Raw genomic sequence first — 19,572 nt, forward strand, 5'->3', positions numbered from 1 at the left:
GCTGAAGAATGATACTAAAAATCACTTCACCTGACTGTCTTCCTCCCTGCTTTCCATCCCACCTTCTCCATCTCCTTCCACGCCACAGTGGCTAGAGAACTGCAGGAAGACCTTTGGTGATAAAGACAGGAGGCCTACGACCCCAGCTCAGGTATTATATGCCACACCCACTCTCACTAAAAACATGAGCTTCTTTTTCATTTACTCAGTGAATATTTTCTATTCACACCTGAGTACTTTAGCAAAAGTATTAGTGCAGATGTCAAAATTTTCTGTATTAAACCCAAGCTCACATGTGCGCCCACACACCTAAAGATATTCCTGCTTAGTTTATCCTCTCTGCTTACCACCTGCTTTACTTTTCCTGGTCCTCTGTGGTCAGAATGGGTTATATAAGGCTTTTTCTGTAGATTGCTGTTTTTATATATACACCCAATGTCTTTATCCGTTGCTCTCACCCATTCCATGTTCTTCGTCAGCTCTGTTGTACTGTATATCTTATGCCTAAACCGTCCTCTGAAGACCAAGCAGTCCACTTTATCTATCTTTATAAATGGCACATACCAGTTGATAACTGATAACGAGTAATTACATTACATCTGTAATTAAGCCCAAGCCAATGATTGTAGTCCCATGTCAGACCTCTCCCTCTTGCATGTGTTTACCTGTAATAAATCTACTGCAGTGTTTCTCTAGCTTTCTCTCCATCTGGACCCTCCTCCTCCTACCTGTTTCTCTGTTCTTGTGGTCATTTGGGGGTGTTATGCACTGACTAATGTATCTTTCTCTCCGTTTCCTGTGTGTTTTTGTTGTTTTGGTGACCTGCTCTCCCTCTTGCTTAGCACATGGAAATTCTAGCAGTAAGTGGTTCTCGTATTCTTGACCTTTCCGTAATCATGTCGCCGTGGCAACACACACTGACCATTCCATCCATTCATCATGAACATGACCGTTCGTGCTAAACCAGTTAGAGCTCTCATCAGTCTGTCTCCATCCTTTATCTCTTAACACTGCTACAGACTGTTCCATGTCCTGTAACATACTGAGCAAAAGTTAAAGGCCTCCTTTAATTTTTTCATACTCAGTCAAAAGTGTCAAGTACAGAAACCAGTTTTTTTTTTTTTTTTTTCAAAAAAAAACCAAAAAAAAAAACCACGGAGATATCTTAACTGCTAACTGTAATATAATGCAGCGCCCCTCTGATTTACCTCTGCCACAGTCATGTATGACGTCAGCTAATCAATTTTACTGCCCCTTGCTGCGCTCATAAGTATCAGAAGCTAGAGTATTTTGGGCCCGTACAAGTTGAACTAGGAGTGTATCAGTGGGATGTATTTCCTCTTTAATTAGTTTATTTCTAATGAATTCTTATTACTTTCTTTTCAGGAATGGCTACTCCACATGCTTTCAGACCAATAGCAGAATAAAGCTATTTTATTAGAGATGAAAGATAGACAAAATCTTTTTTTTTTCGTCTTTCAGGACTTCCTGGTTATTGGCTTTTCTCTGTCTTTTTTGCTATGTTTTTAAGCCTTATTTTTCAGAATTCTTTGGAAATTCTTGAATATCCTGTTTATTCCACTTAGTTTCCTTGCATTTACTTTCCCCTTCTTTAGGAAAGTGGATGATCTTGTATTTAAACCTCTCAGAACTATGTCTTAGAAATAAAAAAATATATATATAATTTATGGCTGTTTTACAGGAGTGTAAATAAATGTATGGACTTTTGCCCAGTATTTTACATATTTACATGCTTTATTAATGCCTTGTCCTGAATGGTTACCTTACTTGTAAGATTTTAACTTTGCTACTTCTGTGCTAACTTGCTAATATACTAGAATATAATATAACTGGCACAAATCAAGTTCGTGACACTGTTTTTAAAGTTTTAATTTTAGTGAATGTGATGTGTCCATGGGTTACGGAAAGGAGGATGTCAATAGAATAGAAGACATAATTCCATTTTCTTCTTGTTCTGCATGTTCATCATTTCTATTTCATTTTCCCTCTTCTTGCTCCCAGTACAGAACATCCGTTCATACAGACATTTACAAAATGAACTTAAGCTGTTGCAAGCAGAGGGGGGGAATGATAAAGATAGCATGTGTTTATAGATTTCCCTTATCATTGTCAGTAATAAATTAGTAAGCATGCTCAGAATGCTGCATAAGGGTTTAACGTTTTCATCCCCCCCTCTCTAACCCTGGACTTTCAACCATTCTTCCATACATATATAACCTTTCATTTCATCATATGATTATGCTGCTTATGCCACTAAAAAGACAACTAGATCATTGATTCTTGGTTCTCTCTCTCTCTCAACTTTGTAGGAGCTTGAGCTGTGTCGGAGGTTATATAAGCTCCATTTTCAGCTGCTGCTGCTCTTCCAGGCCTATTGTAAGCTCATCAGCAGGGTGGACACCATAAAGAGAGAGGCTGAGGTGTGTATACCAGCTTACTAAACTACTGGTCCTACACCTGATCTTTGTATAGGATAAGGTTTTCTGGTACAGTTAAAAATTATATTTATTTGATTTATTTGTGTATGTTATGTGTAACAGGGCTTCGTCTATTTGAGTGGAGACAAGTCTCAGTCTTAACAACAAATTACAATAGGCATTATATGTTATATTTGAATTTACTGCAATATGTAACAAAAATATTTGTCAATTTTCAAAATGTGTTCCATTTTTCCCAGAGCTCTTTTTATCAGGAACATCAAATGAAGGTGTAGATCACCACAAAATACATACTATATTTATGAAGAATCATGTTTTATTTAGGTGTGCTCTATGATCCAGATTATTTTTAGTGTTTTTCCGTGTAAACCCAATAACTGAAATGAAACTAATTAGGGTGCTTTCTTTCGTGAGTGTCATAGAGTACATTGTCAATGTAAATAGAACAGTGTAAATATCTGAATTTGGATGGTCATAGCAAATATTGAAAGACACGTTGCTTCTTAACTCTACACAGGAGCTCTAAAGTGGTATTTACAAAACAGTCCTCCAACAGTCATTTTCTTACAAAAAACGTATTGCTATGCTTGTTATTTTTATTTCTATATTTTTGACGACTTTTTAACCACAGCTTAAAAACTCAAGCTCATGGAAGGTTGCTGCACTGCTTAATCTCTTTAGCAGCTGATCTTCTTCAAGATCCAGTTTATTTTAATAAATTAATTTCAGGTGAATTTTAATTAATTGTTTGGTCTTACAGCTGTTACCTTTTTATATTACACTTCAAAATCTTGAAATGAATAAATTATTGATGAGAATTGTTAACAGCTGCTCTAAAATTAAATAATGTATTTATGACATAATGAAGAAAAAAAACTGTAAAACAATATTGTGTCATTTTTGGACAGACTTGCATTTTATTCATTGCATTATAACAGAAAGGCTAAATTAATCAATTTCTCTTCTGCACACATTTAATTAGTGAACCAAATGCTCAGCCGCTTAAGTAATGTATTATATGACATGACTCATGTTTGAGGGGGGCATTGGGATTGTACTTTAAGATTTATTTGGGCTCAGAGCTCTTACACTGTAGCCATAACTGAATTAGGTCTCTGAATGAGACTGATCTTCCATATACGGCCCAGAGCCAAGCTATTCAACTAATCACAGATCAATACTAACATATTTAGCAGCCTCTACAGACTATAACACAAAATGTGTGCATTGAGTTGTATTTTTCTGTGCACGTGTCACTGTGCTTCTGAAAGTTTGTCCTGTTTAAAGAGAATTGACTGTTGTGGAGGACAAACAGATTTTGTAAGTAATGGGTGTTGTTTTGTAGGTAACAAACATGTCAGAGGAGCTTGCTATCCTTGAGAGCTGTTTGAAAGATGCGGAGGCAGTAAGTGATGGGCAGGAAGGAGTGAGCGTGTCCGAGGCTGTTCAATCCAGTACAGAGACGGCCATTCACTCGCTGATCGAGAGTCTACGAGCACGAGACTTTAACTCTGCTCTTGCACAGGTTAAAGCTTTCAGGTAAAAAAAAACACACACACACACACTTAATTCCTGAAACATCCTATTTCAAAAGTCATTCATTTATTTTAGATTCTTTTCGCTTCTATGAAATATCCAGAATATTTAACAAGGAGGACAAGTGGGTTGCAGTATCCAAATATCTTGAATAAATCATTATTTTTCTTATTTTAAATGATAGAGTGATGTTGACTGAGATCACTTAAGAGGTTCAGCTCTCGCTGGATAGGGCATATGGCTTCCCAATCAATTTATTGAATTAGCTGTTATTCATGACACTAAACCTTAGAGCATCTCTTTCACTGCATTGATTACTAAGATCTGCTGAGTGATCAGTTTAGATTTGAAGTATTTCTTATTTCTCTCTACTTCCACCCCCTGCTTGCCTCTTTCCCTCTTCTTTCCCAGGTGTTTGTGGCCTAACGACATCTTCGGCAGTGAGAAAGATGATGCGGTGCAGACTTTGCTGCATATCTACTTTCGCCACCAGACTCTGGGTCAGACAGGCTGCCTGGCTGTGGTGGGGCCAAGCAGAGATCTGTCTCAGGCCAGCGCTCGCCTCATGGAACTCAACCTGCAGATCCGTGAGGCCTTACGCCGAGCCCAGACATCCCAGAGCCTCATCCACAACCAAACACCCACTCCCCAGACCCAGATCGATACTCAAAGCACGGTCCTCAGCACTGGACTGTGAAAGTCATCAGAGGACATGGGGCTGGACACTCCTACCAGTTCCAGAAGGGGCAGCAGTGAGGTGTCTGATCTGGGCTGGGGAAATGGGGGTGGTGGGTTAAGGCATTTCTGCAGACTTCACTTTAAAGGGCTAAAGGATGTGTGTAAGGATCATACTGACTTTAAAAAAAAAATCCACTTTTCCCACTGATTTTGCTCTTGACATCTTTCTCTGAACATCACAGCATTGCTGAATTTCAGCTGTAAAGGTAACGGATGGAGGGCCTGATTGATCAGGAACCGTTTGTAGGAGGGACACTGACGAATGATTTTGATGGTATGATATAGGATCTCTGAGGTGTACATTTAAAAAGAAAAAAAAAAAAAAGGTTGCTGCCTGCTGTCCTGGAGCACTAGGATAGCGAAGGTTGTTGGATCAGATGGCATGTCGCAACATTAACAGCGTATCCATGGAATGTGTGAGAATTGGTAAGTCGCAAAGTAGACTTCCTGTCACATTTTACTCAAAACATAAGTACATATTAAAAAAAAGCATGCTTGAAAGTGAAAAGCACTGCAAGAAATATTTTTTTGAGAAAAGTATTTTTATTAGAGCTAACAAACTAGGTTGTAAATGTTAGGATATTTAATGTATTATTGAAAAGTGAGGGCTTGGCCCTTGGACTCTGTATAAAGAGAGGTTTATCTGGTTAACTTTATTGACCTGTGTTGGGGAGAAATTTTAACTTTCACTGGGTTGCTTTAACAAAACTCTTACTCTATAACCAAATACGTAGCTGCCTGTAGACAACAATTATAGATTAATGTGTTAGTGTGTGACGAGGCACGGGGAGCGTGTGCGTGAGCGAGTGTTTTTACATATGCTAATATTTGCACACACATTCTCTCTCCCTCTCCCACATGCACATTAGCACATTAAATGCACCCACAGGGCAAAAAAACTGGCTGCAACTCATTATGGAAATATCAATAACTTATTGTACTCTGTATATATTTTAGAGAAAATGTATAGTGTAAAAGCAGTATTTTTCCCCCTTGTACATTTGTGTAATGCACTGTTCAACCAGAATAGAGTATAAAGCTAATGCAAAAAAAATAATAATAATAATTCCAGTCACTAACCCTGTCCACCATAGTAACCTAAATCCCTTATCTTCAAATTTAACCTTTTAACAAGCAGGCTTGGTGAAACAGAGGGTAGGGATCATCGGTCTGATGTTCTCTCTTGCCTTTGGCCGGCTTTGCTTGACCATATGCATTCCTTAATCTCCACTGTGATCTCATTGGCCCGCAGTCTTCTGTACAAGGCCGTGCTCTGAAAGCCCCAGCAAGGGGAGAACCTGGGGAACCCTTGTTCGTCTACATTGGCTCTGCGGTCGCTCTTGGACTCAGGCAGCACTGATGGAGCAGTGTCTCTGCGCTGCATTTCTCAAAGCCACTGTGCTTCGCTCAGCTGCAGGACACAAAGTGCCTGGCCAGCTTTGGAGGGACATCGCAATGTCATGGCACATTTAAAAAGAAAAGAGAAAAAAAAAAAAAGGATGATCACTGTATCCATTCCTCACAGAACTCTTCTGTTGCTTGTCTGGTACATTTTGAATGCTGTTCTTATTTAATTGATATATGGATATTATTTACCTGGAGAAAACTTTTTTATTTAGAGGTGCATTATCCCTTTTCTTTTTCCCCCTTCACCTTTTTTTTCTTTCCCCTTGTCTTCACTTACTTGCCTTTCCTTGTCCTGATTAAATAAAAACCTAATAAGAAGCAACAGTTCTCTTTGCAAATCCTAAATATGGGCTCCCATAACATTATATGCTTTAGTGCTGATTTAAAAATACCTCATTCCAGTCCTAAAGACACGGCTATAGGGTGAAGGGAAATCTCCCCAACAGCTCATTTAGATGTAATGAATGGTTTAAGTATTCTGCATTCCTAGAATTCACTTGAACCAATGCATGGGAGTAGGGTGAAAAATTGGATCCCAAGATCTGATGCTATAGAATTAAATGGTGTCCTGTGGACAACTTACTGTATTATGATTCACTGCTCTACATTTAGAGATCCTTCCAACAGGTAATCTGTTTTATTTAACCATAACTATGGCCTGGTACTCGAGCACCAATTCTCCCTTTTATTTCCAACTTTAATTCATCAATCCTACGCATCTAGTTGATAGTTTACAAATTAGTTTGGTTATGACCTAGCCCAATAGCAATGAATCACCAAGGCCAGGGATTTTCAAGTAGGAATTTGCTTTACAACTGGAGTTATTTAAATTAAATCACTGACTAGTTACAGAAAAACATATTTAAAATGGTGGCTGGGGGGAGGTTAGGTTTGTATTTAACACAATGTCTGACCATGATGGTAAAGGTAGTATGATATTTACTAATGCAGTTTTAGGTATGTTGAGGCTGCCATCTTTAAGTTCATGTGTGCATCAAGCTTCCTTGTGGAAAGGACTGGTGACCACTGAGCTAGTCTTCACTGAGAGGATTCCACATTTGATGTCATTCAGTGTTTAACACAATGGTTTGTTTGCATCTTTAAAAAAAAGCACAACATGCAGCTTTGCTGTAAATGCATTTTATTCCACTTTTCTGAGGTTGTTCCTGACGCTACTGATCAAGGTAAACAGATCCCAGAACTCAGGTACTCGTCCTAGGTCATTCTACCTGAACAGCCTAAATATGAGATTGTTGTAGATTGCCCAGGTCCCTCTCTAAGCTGTGGGGCAAAACAGCAGCACAGGAACCTCCACCATTTGGGGATTATATAATGTACTTGAAACTGAAAGTGCTGTCACAGGAGAGCCGTTTGCCTTTGCAGCGGCCGCACAGGTCTTGTCTGTGAGGTCGTTTGGGGTCAACATGACGTACTGTTCCTGGGCAAATGCAGCGTGCCTTCTTACAACTCTGAAAACAAGGAGAATAGTACATAACTTACTATAGTACATAAGTGGAAAAACAACATTGACCAAGGAGCAACCATCTTACCTGGCAGGTTATGTCTTCAACACGGTATGGATTGAACGCCTTCTGACATGTTCTGCAAAACTGCTTGAAGTAGACCTATGGGGAGAGGACATTGAGGCAATGCATCACAGTAGGAGATTAAGTGAAACTAATACTTACCTTGTTTGTGCCCTGAACACACCACACGTATGCACTCTCCCAGCGCAGGTTGCATTCTCTGCAGTGGTAGTATCCATACTTCTGTTCTAGAAACTAGTGGGACAACACCAAGGGAGTAGTTAAAACTATGCAAGGAATTGTGTTCCAAACTAGGAAAGCCTTAAAATTGAGGTCCAATGTAGAGCAAGGAAAACAATGAAATCTACAATACAGGGTTAATTCAGGACCAGGGTTTGGACTTTTCAAAAGAGTCACCATTGTCACTGTTTAAAGCAACAGTGAGATTTTTGTTCCTGTGCTCCACCTACAGTTGGAGTAATTAACTTACAACACATTCCTGAAGACATGAGAGGCTTCCTATTCTCCAAAGTAGCAACAGAGGCTCTAACAGGTGCAGAATTCATCCCAGCAACACACAAGCATGCTTCAACTAAAGGCTGAAGAGGGGACATCTCACCTGAAACCTCACTCTACCCTTGGCCTTGCTCTCCTCCAGTCCACTCTTCTCAGACTCGCTCAAAATTCCTTCCACTACTCCAGTCTGTTCACTCCCTTCCAAACTTTTCTCAGGACTAAGCTTATCTTCTGCTTGTTTGTTGATTGAGTTTTCCTTGCTTTCTCCACACTCCTCGCTCTCCTCTTCCGTCCCCTCACACTCTCTTCTCTCCTCTCCTGTCACCCCACATTTATTGCTCTCCTCAGTCACTCCATTCTCTTTCCCCTCTTCTCCTGTCCCTCCACTCTTCCTCTCCTCCTCGGGGTTCTCGTGGAGGAAGGCTGCCAATCCCCTGTTGGCGATGGGGGAGTACACGGCATGAGTGCGCGGGAACCTGACCACCGCTGTGCTAAGGCTGCTGTTGGGACTGCCTGGTGCCGGTCCGTCAGCTTTACGAGTGCGCCTGCGCGCCTGAAGCAGCGTGCGCGGCCCCAGCGAGCACTGGATCGCGGCGTCCGCGCGCGGGTTCACCTGCACAGCGGCGTCGCGTGTGTTGGGTTTCCGGAGGCGCGGTGTCAGGTTGGGGTTGATCTGGGAGAGGATGGATCGGAGCTGGGCGCGGTGGAAATTCTCCAAGTAACTCTCCCCGTCGCCGCACGTGCTCAGGTATCCTTTCTGCCTCCAGCTCTTGGGCTTAGGACACCTGTAGGAGTAGGGGTTATAGGAGTACACATAACTGTCCACGAACTCGTCTCCGTACGTAGCCATTCTGTCTTTTCGCTTAGCCGAGGGAGGGCGCGAGCGCAGGCCGTTAAATGTGAGCGCTGATTGGACACAGGTGTGAGCACGAGGCGCTCAATTAAGACCGAGGCTGCCTCTCGATTCGGGGCCCTCCTCACTGGCACAAACCTTGCAGCGTTGCCTGAATTTCTAGTGGACAATTAGAAATCCCCAGACCCACACTGTTTTAAGTCACCATGATCAGTAACTCTGTCCCAATTCTTACCCTAAGGCTTTCGTCAACGTGTGCACTTTGATGAAATGGTCGGAGCGCTAAGAACAGAATGGGACACTCACGCCCTTCAGGTGTTTACCTGACTGCTTCAACGTGAAACACAGCGGTTTCCAGCCAAAGTGAGCTTAGTTCATTCATTCATTCATTATCTGTAAGCGCTTATCCAGTTCAGGGTCGCGGTGGGTCCAGAGCCTACCTGGAATCAATGGGCGCAAGGAGGGAATACACCCTGGAGGGGGCGCCAGTCCTTCACAGGGCAACACAGACACATTCACACCTACGGACACTTTTGAGTCGCCAATCCACCTACCAACGTGTGTTTTTGGACTGTGGGAGGAAACCGGAGCACCCGGAGGAACCCCATGCAGACACGGGGAGAACACACCACACTCCTCACAGACAGTCACCCGGAGCAGGAATCAAACCCACAACCCCTGGTTGATGAATGAATGTACTGTATATATAGGTGCAAACAAATTGCATATTCATTAGTTAGAATTAAATGGAACATGCACATGAATCTTAAATCTTTCACTCGAATTGTGCAAAGAAGACTTTCCCAACATCCTGAGCTGAATCAAACAAGCTTTGTAGGAAAAAACAACTTTTTGCAATTCAGGTGGACTACAGAACTTAAGACCATAGACACCCTAGAGCCATTACTTGAAAGGAAAACAAAAATACAAAACATATTTTGAACTTTGTTTATTCATACAACTCCCATCAGATTATATATATTTATATATAAATAAAATATAGTCATGTTTTGAGATTGCATTACATCTTCATTATTAAGCTTTTTCTCAATGAAGTTGTCTTTCTTTTGATAGTGGTTAATGGGTCATCATTGGCAGTGGCCAGGTGTAACACTGCTTTGTAAAGTGCTGGTTCAAGTAGGAGGACAAGGGGTTGCATTCATTTCATCTTTCCCTCATACACTATATATATCCCTCATACACTATATATGCTCACTCCATGCTGTCATTTTACGTGACCTACCTCTTTATGGCTGAGTTGCTGTCGTTCCCAATAGCTTCCACTTTGTTATAATACCACTGACAGTTGACTGTGAAATATTTAGTAGTGAGGATATTTCACGACTGGACTTGTTGCACAGGAGGCACCACCCTTGAATTCATTGAGCTCCTGAGAGTGAGCCATTCGTTCACCCGTGTTTGTAGAAGCAGTCTCCATGCCTAGGTGCTTGGATGTAACCCTTGTGGCCATGGAAGTGAGGGGAACAATGATTTAATTATTTGGATCGGTGGGTGAATTATTTTGGCAATATAATGTATTTCTCAAAATTCTCCAGGAAAATCAAAGCTAGGATTGAAAGGGAGTGGTTCACTGAATGTTTGCCATTGTTGGTCAAACCTGTCAATGTTCTCGTGTTGAATGACAGCCATTGGGCTGTGGAGTTCAATGGCATTTGTGAGAGAAAATTAACAAATGAATCAAAATGATAAGCTTATATAACTTATCTAAAGAACTGCACTGTCCTCAGTGTGACTGCTGAGTTTGGCTTCTCTAGCAGCAATTAAAGTTTCTGAGTAGTCCAGGCGCAACACGTTTGGCCACTGGCATGAAATCTGAATTTGAATTTGAATTTGAGAGGTTTGTATTCATGGCCCTGAATTTTTTCAAAATCTGATGATGGTAACTTTTAACTGAAACATTTGATATCATCTCCAGCACAAAAGTATTGTTACAATCTGAATTAATGAAAAAACATACTAAAAAAATATATTAATCATGACGTGAACTTAATTAAAATATATGAAATTCAGATTAAAACACATCAATTTTAAACCCCATAACACGGTCAGGGTCCATATACATGAAGGTAGAGTTCTGATCTAGGCTTCTTGTTATTAAGGTCATGGTAAATAAGGCTTTGTTCAGTGTTTCAGTGTGTCTCATGTTCTGTCTGGAGTGAATTCTAAAAGAGGAAGATGGCAGTGCAGCTCTGAAGACCCACCAATAAATTTTGCTCATTCAAGCCGATCTATTCACAACTTCACAACAAATGTATGTCCCTGGTGAAATAACAAATTGTGAGCATATTTCAATTATTCAATGCAGTTCAATGAGTTTACACAATGTCTAATTCATCGTCAACATATTTTAAGGCAGCCTCAGCTAATCGTATAGTCAAGAGGCAAAGTGTGTCTGGAAATGACACCTCATCACAAAAATAAGCGAGTCAAGATTCAAACATGGGCCGTCTGCTTGAAATTGTGGCTTGGCTGATGATGTATCAATAATACAAGAAACCATGTCCAAATTAAAAAAAAAAAACAGAGCAAGAAAGACAGGAAGAAACTGAGGGCTGTTTATCTAATACAGAGGGTGTTACTGCACAGCAGACGAGTGACGGTGAACAATACAACAAACATATAAAAACCCTGTGGAATCGCGGTGAGGATCAGGAGTCAGTGAAATAACATGCATGTTGAAAGAACACCTTGAAATTGGTGGAATGATTAAGTGGCCTGCCTGAGAGCTTGGGCATTAGTTTGGAGTTCAAAATGGATTTCAGAGTTTGAAATGGAGAGACAACCACCGCAACCAGCTGACGAATAGCCCCCCAGGCCAATGCTGATCAAATTTCTACGCTCATCAGCGAGAGAGAGAAAGTGCTGAGAGTGGCCTGACAAAAAAAAATAAAAAATTGGAAACAAGTGGGGTTTGGCTAGCTTTCCTTTTTCCACAACATGTCAAAGGAGTTAGCCCGAAAGTGTAGGGCAGTCATTGTAGCTCGAAAAACTCCCTAAGAGCTCACAATAAAATATATTGCATGGGGCGTCCCACCCCTCTCTGAGGCATTTAAGTTGCTTGTGATGCATTAGGCCAGAGCAGAAGCTCATACAAAAAAGACAAATGGCAACCTCCATGCACAATTACATGTAATGTTTTCATGATATTTCTGAAGCGTTTTGCCGCTTCCATGCAGTAAAAACCCAAAGCTACGATATGGATTCTGTCTGTATGCTTGCTGACCTTCTATACATTCCACCATTTCTGGGAAATCCCCAGTAACCAAATCTTTACTTGGTTCCATCTTTGGCTCCCAATCTTTACAAACACAGTATCAATACAAAAACATTGATCAACATGAGGCAATGGTTGGAATGGCTTTTTATAGAGACTTGTCTCAGTCTTTAGACCCTTGCTGTATAATTCTTTCTCTTTTTTTTCCCCCTGTAGTGTTTTTTTAACTTCAGTGAGGCCCTATACAGGTGTGGGGCTCCCCAGCCCTTCCCGAGACTCCAGTGCAATGGTGTTCGGGTCGCTCACAGTCACTGAGCCGTACGCTGAATCGAACGGACCATCCTCCTCTTTCAGCGTCTTGTAGCTGATGTTGGTGTCGTCATCACCCTCCTGCTCCAGGTCCTGTTTACGCAGCACTTCCCTGCGGTAAACTCTGTAGCCCAGGATGAAGACACCAGCCTCAGCTGACTGGAAAAGAGCATAGAACAGCGGGAACATGTACATGCCGCCCATCAGCTCGGGAGGAAAGGTCAGCTTGAGGATGGCCGTGCACAGCTGTACGTTCTGGCAGCCCGTCTCTAGGGAAACGGTTCGGCAGCTGTTGGGAGGCAGGGCAAAGAGCATGGCCAGGCCATAACCAGCCGCATAACCGGTCAGGGGCATCAGCACAGCCACAACGTACACAGAGGGGGGGATTGTAGCCAGCAGCTCAGGACCCAGCATGATGCCAGTCATGATGAAGAGCATCACAAGTGTGATGAACAGTAGGCACAGTGACACCTGGAAGACAGATAGCAGAGTCAAGCAGGTTAGTGGTGGCTGATTGGCCTGTTTTCCCAAAAGCATGCACAGCATTCATTTATATGTTTATTTTTCCATGCTTTCTTGACTATTTCACACAGTTTCCTGCCAGGCATTTTCAATTGTTGTTTGATTGGAATTCAAACATGATAATGTAGCAAAAATATATTTATATGAGCAAGCTAACTCTGCAAGAGGCCCATCCAGCTGCTGGTCTACCATGACAATTCACAGGGAGAAACAAGACAGTGACCTTAGCTGAATTAATGCCATTTGTGGAAATTGTTCTTTGCTTTATATGTTTGTGTTTAAGGACATACGTAGACTATATTTCAACACTTCCAATTCCAGAATTGATATAATTTGTGAACTCATGAACCCCATGTTTTTTTGACATGAAAACTTATGTAGTGGCGTAATATCAGCACACAGTTAAACTCCCAGAGCTGTCATAAGTTTCACAATAAACACTGCAATACGGCACAGAACTTTAGTACTGTCAGATTCTAAATTCCCTATTTTGATGGGATTAGTTTTTTAATGTCATTTTTCCACAAGACGTCAGTAATGTTTATGGTGGATTCGCACTGGATAAGTAAGAAATCTTGGTGAAAATAACAGAGATGGGTGTGGCTACTTGATTTATGCATTGTCGTCACATAGAGTGGCTCATACAGAGAAGGGCTACTAGAGTATTTGGACCATGGGTCACCAATCATATACACAAAGGGCTGGTGTGGCCTAATCCTTCACACAGTTAACTGACATTGTAGATTGTTTAGTAACATAATGAGTAGGACACACATTCATAACACATATGAAGGGCACAATTGGGCACAAAACCTACCTGCAGCTACCAGAGAATCCACTGAGTGATCCTTTAGGTTGTTTAAATGTGGCGAGTCGTTCAGCAGCTGAGATTATCCTTGTGTTTGAACCATATATAACATCACTAAACACCTCCTCCATTCCCAAAACTCTCTTGCCCTGGGATATACCCCTACATTTCAGTTCAGACGGGATTAATATATTTACAGCTTGTAGGTAAAAATGGAGTAAATTGGCAGAAGGTTTGACCTATGCACAGAGCTTTAAAAATATATTTTAGAGAGAGAAGGGATAGGCACCCTGTGGTAAAACAGAGAATTGCAACTAAATGCACAAACAATTTTACGCTTACTAGTACATGCAAAATCAATTCCATAATCACTCACTAAGTCATGAAAATTATTCATATCTAAGCCTATGTTTTTTTGTTTTTTACTTTATTTATTTATTGGTGTATGGCAGTCCATTAGTCTGATTTTATTTATTGATATTTAATGCTGCCTTGCGCCCAATGATTCCAGGTAGGCTCTGGACCCACCGCGACCCTGAACTGGATAAGTGGTTACAGATAATAAATGAATGAATGAATGAATATTTAATGCTCCAAACACCTTGTTCCAATGTTTGGCAACTGCCTCTAAGGCATAATTTTAGGTCACTAAGACATATGCCTCCACCTCCAAAACCAGAGTCTCGCATTCTCCAAAATGTCTGTTTTTTTTGTTTTGTTTTCATTTTGTTTTGATTTGTCACTACTATCCCATTCACCACTGGATGAGGCAACACATATTTGCGTTGTTTAAGGTGATTTGAATGTACCATTTGTAGGTAAGTGTGGATGGTAAGAAGAGGGAACATGAGGTTTGTTCAGCTGTGCACATTTATAATAAGATTGTGATATATGAAGATGAAACAGCATGTGTAATAAACACATTTTGTGTGTGTGTGAAAACTCACACTTTTACAATAGACTATGATTAATAAATGAAACCCCTGGTCAGTAATCCATCTCTGGAGTAATTACAGTTCTGTAGAAGTTAATTCAATACTAAGTTATTCAATCCCTTATAAAGCTAAGTGTGACACTCAGTGTATCCAGCAAAATAAGAGTAAATCTAAGAAACAGCATGAAGAGTTTTCAGTATTGCAGGGGTTCATTCAACACTGTAGCTTTTGAACACATGGGTTTTACTGTGTGGAGATGACTGCAAACTGCAGTCGGGTATTGTCTTGTATTCAAGGCAGGGCTGAAATGCAGATTTGGATCAGAAGAATAGACCTGTTCCAAAGAACTTGCATGACAGATTTATTTGCAAACTGACACTTGAAAATTAACAAGGGCTGTAATAGAGAAGCCTAGACTGTGCACCATTTATCAAAGGAGAAAAGAGCAAAGCCACCAAAGTGACAGTGCAGCCTGCTTTTATCCACTTGCCTTAATGTGTACCACTCTCCTCCCCCATCACATCACTCTGTAAAACACACTCACAATGACACACACACACATCTTCATTCCCTCCATTTCTTTATCACTCTCCCCCTCCCTCCTTTCCCCCTCTCGATCTCTCTATCTCATTCACCATCCAGCCTGTCTCAGGCTGGTCTTAGATAAGCCTAACTGAAAGGAGGACTTTTAAGTGCACATGTGACATCATTTAGGCCCTAAGGCTTCTGTCTCTCTATAACAGGCAGATTGTGGACATTACCGTTACACAAATAGTGGCACACGCAGTATTTCTGATTAGCTTTTAGAGATGGAAGGCTTAGGGTGTGACACCAGACAGGGTTTAGTTACTTCTTGTTGCTCCAAGCGAGAAGGTCTATTACACTATGTATTACTTCTTCAGAATGATTCATCACTGTCTTTAGAATAATCATTTTAAAGAAAAGCCACAGTGTTTAAAACAGCAAAGTAAGAAAAAAAGAAAGAAATTTTATCCCATAAATTAATGAAAAGCTTTTTTAAATTGTACAAATGTGTTTTTTATCACCTGCTAAACAGTACCTTTGTTTACATTTTTTTCCTTTTCTTTTCTTTCATTTTTTGATTTCTCGAACACAAATTACAATTTACTTCAGATCTGAGTCTATCTACCAGATCCCACTACTGCTCTTATGGATAAATGGCAACAGATCTTCACAGAAATGTTCTAACACATAGGAGGTGACTTCTCAGAAGATTGCAGACAGACAAACTCCAATTAAAAACCCTTCATTTCATAAAAATGTTGGATATGCCAGTACATGCAGGTAAAACTCTACAAATACCACTTTATCTCATTCAAACAGCATTGTACAGAGCTCCATTACTCCAAAGTACACAGTTCCACTGCTCCATAGCCCAGTGCTGGTGGGGCTGTATACCCCTCTAGCTGACACTTGGCATTATATGCGATTCATATGCAGCTTTCCCCATTCCATTGATAAAGCTTTTCTATGATAGATTTATGGAGTTATATTAAAAAAACACCTCTCTTGTTCCATTTTATCTTACCTTGAGCACTTTGTCAGCAATGTGTGGATATTTGTGTCGGATTGCGATCCCGAGGCCAATGGGCACAAGCGTGCTACAGAGTGTGAGCATGATTGCACCCATAGGCAGCAGCTGCACAACAGGTGTGCTGATCCATGCGCGACTGTAGAGCCAAAGACAGAGTGGCGTGAAGAGCAGGGCGAGCAGCGTAGAGGAGATGGTCATGATCACACTGTGGAGAAGAACATGCGCAGGTTAGACACTATGTGTTGCAAATGTTCACACTTTATTCAATTATCAGCCCATTAACAAGTTGAAGTGGAAGTCCAGAAAGAGGCAGATGTAGATTACAGGGAAAATAGTGTCTGTACTGAGTTGTTATGGGAGGTTTGGTAAATAAAGGCTAAGCTATTCCTTCTAACTGAACTATGTGGACCTACATAAATAAAGACTTTATGAAGTCTAAACGTGGAGGGGTTTGCTGATGTTCTTTGCATTTCTGGAATGTGGAATATTTTCCTACAATCAATCACCACTTACAGCTTTCAAACGGACATATATTACATACATTATATTACATTTACTTGAGGCAAGTGCAGTGTGGTCTGAGTGACCAAGCAGACAGAATACAGACAGTTTATGAACTGATTACAGACAGTACAGACAAAATACCAATGGACTTCATTAAAAATGAACAGAGTACAGACGGTACAGAGTACGGATGGTGTACAAACACAGACACAAGGTATAAAGTCAGGGTAATGAGTGGATGAAATACAGATATAAGAAAGTACTGAGTATAGACAGGAATACAGACTGCAGTATGGACTGAGTAAATACAGAGTCAAGACTGGACAGAGAACCAAGTACAGACAGAGAACAGACAGATTATAGATGAAGGACAGACACATTAAAAGTACAGAGAGAGCACAGCACACTGCTGGAGTACAGGGCACAAGTAGAGGGCAGACTACAGAGAAAAAATGAACTTTCACAGTGTACAGTGCATAGACAGAGTACAATGTAAAGACAGTACAGACTACAAATATAGTAAGGAGTAGGTGAAGTAAAGACTACAGGCAGAGTACAGTCATTCAATAACATATTTAATAATATTGATGGCATACATTAAATTTCACTATGCACTTTCACCATCTTCAGCATTTTCAAACAAGAATAAATGTATAAATGTTGGTTTTTGTCTGTTTTTTTTAAGCAATATTATTAATAATATAATATTTCCAAAAATGTGACTTTTCATGACAGAGAAGAAAATCCTAACTCTGAACAGAACTTTTTTTTTTTTCAAACATTTTTAAAGCATTTTGATTGGTCCGTTCAATTTGATGCAGTGTAAAGGGCAGCTGACGTTTTCAAGTTTTATGTAAACTGAAAAACATGGTTTAACTCCAGCTGCATTAATATCAATCTATTTCTTATCCTGCCCCCTCCAGAGTGTGTTCCCGCCTTCTGCCGAGTAATTCCGGGTAGGCTCTGGACCCATCGCGACCCTCCACTGGGTAAGCGGTTACAGACCATGAATGAATGGATGTTTATTATCCTGGATTTAAAATACATTTCATTATTTAAAAACCCTTCACTCTGATTTTTAGAATTCTGATGGGGATTAATGAGCTTGATTATTATTATTATTATTGTTATTATTATTAATAATAATAATAATAATAATAATAATAAACCATTAAATATATTACAGGTTAGTAGCATTTTACTATTATTATTATTATTATTATAGTGAAATAATAAGTGCCGTTAACTAACATTAGTGAATTAAACTTTAAATTAATATAATATTTTATATACTCCTGGGCTTCAGTCTCTCTATCTCTCTCTCCATTTTTTTATGTTTAGTCAAGTAGAGAGAGGGAGATATTCTGCCCTCCATTCCCAGTATCTGCTACACTCAGTAAATTAAAACTATTGTTTATCATTTGAGAGGAGGGTCCCTTGTGGGTCTTGGTTCCTTCCAATGTTTCTTCCTCCAGGTTTGAGGGGAATTTTTCTTTACCACTGTCACGTACGGCTTGCTCACCTGGGAATGGTGGTTAATTTAACTTTGTGACGCCATCATGTTGTTAGAAAAACGATATACAAATAAATTTGACTTGATGTATAGTGTTATGGCATTATTGAGTGGGGTTTATCTCCCCGGGCGTCAAGACCCCAGTTTCAGGTCTTCTGCACTGGGCAGGACAGAGCGTCCCCTGGAACGATGCCGAAAATATTGCATGAGAAAAGTACCTTTTAAACAACGTATAGCCCCAGTATTATATCTGTTTGCGCGTGTGTACTCTTCCAAAGTTACAGCTGTGTGTGTGTGTGGTACCTGAGGTTCATGTCCCCGTTGACCAGCAGGGTCATGAAGTTGGAGAGGTTGCCCCCGGGGCAGCAGCCGCACAGCAGCACGGCCACCGCGGCCCCGTCGTCCAGAGAGAAGCAGAGCGCGAGCGCGAAGGCAAGCAGCGGCATGAGCGCAAATTGGCACAGCGCGGCCAGCAGCACGCTCACGGGGCGCCGCGCGTGTTCGCGCAGCTCGCGCAGCTCCGCCGTGCAGCCCAGCCCCAGCATGGTGAATCCCAGCGTGAGCACCACAAACGCGCTGATCCCACGGCTGAGCGCAGAGTCCTGCAGCAGCGCAGGGTCCTGCAGGGGATCCTGCACGCGCCCCTGCGCCCGTGCGAGCGCGCTGGAGTTCAGCAGCGCGGTGCTCAACAGCGAGGCACTCGAGCTCTCCATCGCGACTGATGCGCATTCAGGAGGGTCTCGCACTCTCCGCGCCTTCTGCCCCTCCTCCACATCCCCCTCCTCCACGTCCTCCTCCTCCTCTGGCGTGGGGTTAGTGGCAAAAAAGGAATCACTGAGCAACGCAACGTCTTTGACTTCAGTAAGGACAGTAGCATTAGGAGTTCAAAGTAATCGGAGCACACAGTCTGTCCTGTTGATTTTAAAGGAGACATATTTCACCCCTTCTTCACAAATTAACACATTTCTGGGGTCTTAATGAAACACGTTACATACTTTGATCAAAATACCACAAATACCAAACAACGCAGCACCATTCTCCTCTCTATGGCCTGTCCAGAACTGGCTTCAGCACATGCTCCTTTAAATGATTGTTTAACATAAAGCAAGAGCACAGGACTGAGAAGAAGTTGACCCCATCCCTGGTTTTGAACACA

At 41.1% G+C, this 19,572-nt stretch overlaps 3 protein-coding genes across 10 annotated transcripts in view; 1 reads left to right on the top strand and 2 right to left on the bottom strand.

The window, feature by feature from the left end:
- fryl (furry homolog, like) overlaps positions 1–6,481 on the top strand; it is a 108,910-nt gene extending 102,429 nt beyond the window's left edge. For 5 of the 8 annotated variants that reach the window (XM_066677605.1, XM_066677604.1, XM_066677598.1 and 2 more), the window contains 5 exons: positions 89–151; positions 843–860; positions 2,331–2,441; positions 3,805–3,998; positions 4,407–6,481. In XM_066677605.1, the coding sequence (XP_066533702.1) occupies positions 89–151; positions 843–860; positions 2,331–2,441; positions 3,805–3,998; positions 4,407–4,692 (672 nt within the window). In that variant the 3' untranslated portion in view covers positions 4,693–6,481. The remainder of the gene's footprint in view (positions 1–88; positions 152–842; positions 861–2,330; positions 2,442–3,804; positions 3,999–4,406) is intronic. The other 3 variants (XM_066677600.1, XM_066677603.1, XM_066677606.1) reach the window with 2 other exon arrangements.
- A 779-nt stretch (positions 6,482–7,260) lies between these two features.
- Positions 7,261–9,071, bottom strand: zar1 (zygote arrest 1). Its single transcript, XM_066677415.1, has 4 exons — positions 8,286–9,071; positions 7,829–7,921; positions 7,691–7,765; positions 7,261–7,609 (listed from the first exon to the last, which is right to left on the bottom strand). Exons 1-4 carry the CDS (start codon positions 9,030–9,032, stop codon positions 7,466–7,468), a joined length of 1,059 nt encoding a protein of 352 aa, XP_066533512.1. The 5' UTR covers positions 9,033–9,071; the 3' UTR covers positions 7,261–7,465.
- Positions 9,072–10,045: 974 nt separating this feature from the next.
- On the bottom strand, positions 10,046–19,119 carry slc10a4 (solute carrier family 10 member 4). The gene is made up of 3 exons (XM_066677537.1): positions 18,720–19,119; positions 16,394–16,604; positions 10,046–13,050 (listed from the first exon to the last, which is right to left on the bottom strand). The coding sequence occupies exons 1-3, from the start codon at positions 18,959–18,961 to the stop codon at positions 12,511–12,513; spliced, it is 993 nt and encodes a 330-aa protein (XP_066533634.1). The 5' UTR covers positions 18,962–19,119; the 3' UTR covers positions 10,046–12,510.
- Positions 19,120–19,572: the final 453 nt, after the last annotated feature.

Source organism: Hoplias malabaricus, chromosome 7 (genome assembly GCF_029633855.1).
Source record: "Hoplias malabaricus isolate fHopMal1 chromosome 7, fHopMal1.hap1, whole genome shotgun sequence".
In the NCBI taxonomy this organism is placed as follows: domain Eukaryota; kingdom Metazoa; phylum Chordata; class Actinopteri; order Characiformes; family Erythrinidae; genus Hoplias; species Hoplias malabaricus.

Excerpts from the sequence above, each read along its gene's own strand:
- zar1 (XM_066677415.1), bottom strand. The coding sequence starts at position 9,032 with ATGGCTACGTACGGAGACGAGTTCGTGGACAGTTATGTGTACTCCTAT. Across the intron at positions 7,922-8,285 it reads AGGGTAGAGTGAGGTTTCAG|TTTCTAGAACAGAAGTATGG; the intron begins GTGAGATGTCCC and ends TTGTCCCACTAG. Across the intron at positions 7,610-7,690 it reads TTGAAGACATAACCTGCCAG|AGTTGTAAGAAGGCACGCTG; the intron begins GTAAGATGGTTG and ends CCTTGTTTTCAG.
- slc10a4 (XM_066677537.1), bottom strand. The coding sequence starts at position 18,961 with ATGCTGGGGCTGGGCTGCACGGCGGAGCTGCGCGAGCTGCGCGAACAC. Across the intron at positions 16,605-18,719 it reads AACGGGGACATGAACCTCAG|TGTGATCATGACCATCTCCT; the intron begins GTACCACACACA and ends TCTTCTCCACAG. Across the intron at positions 13,051-16,393 it reads TTGCTGACAAAGTGCTCAAG|GTGTCACTGTGCCTACTGTT; the intron begins GTAAGATAAAAT and ends TCTGTCTTCCAG.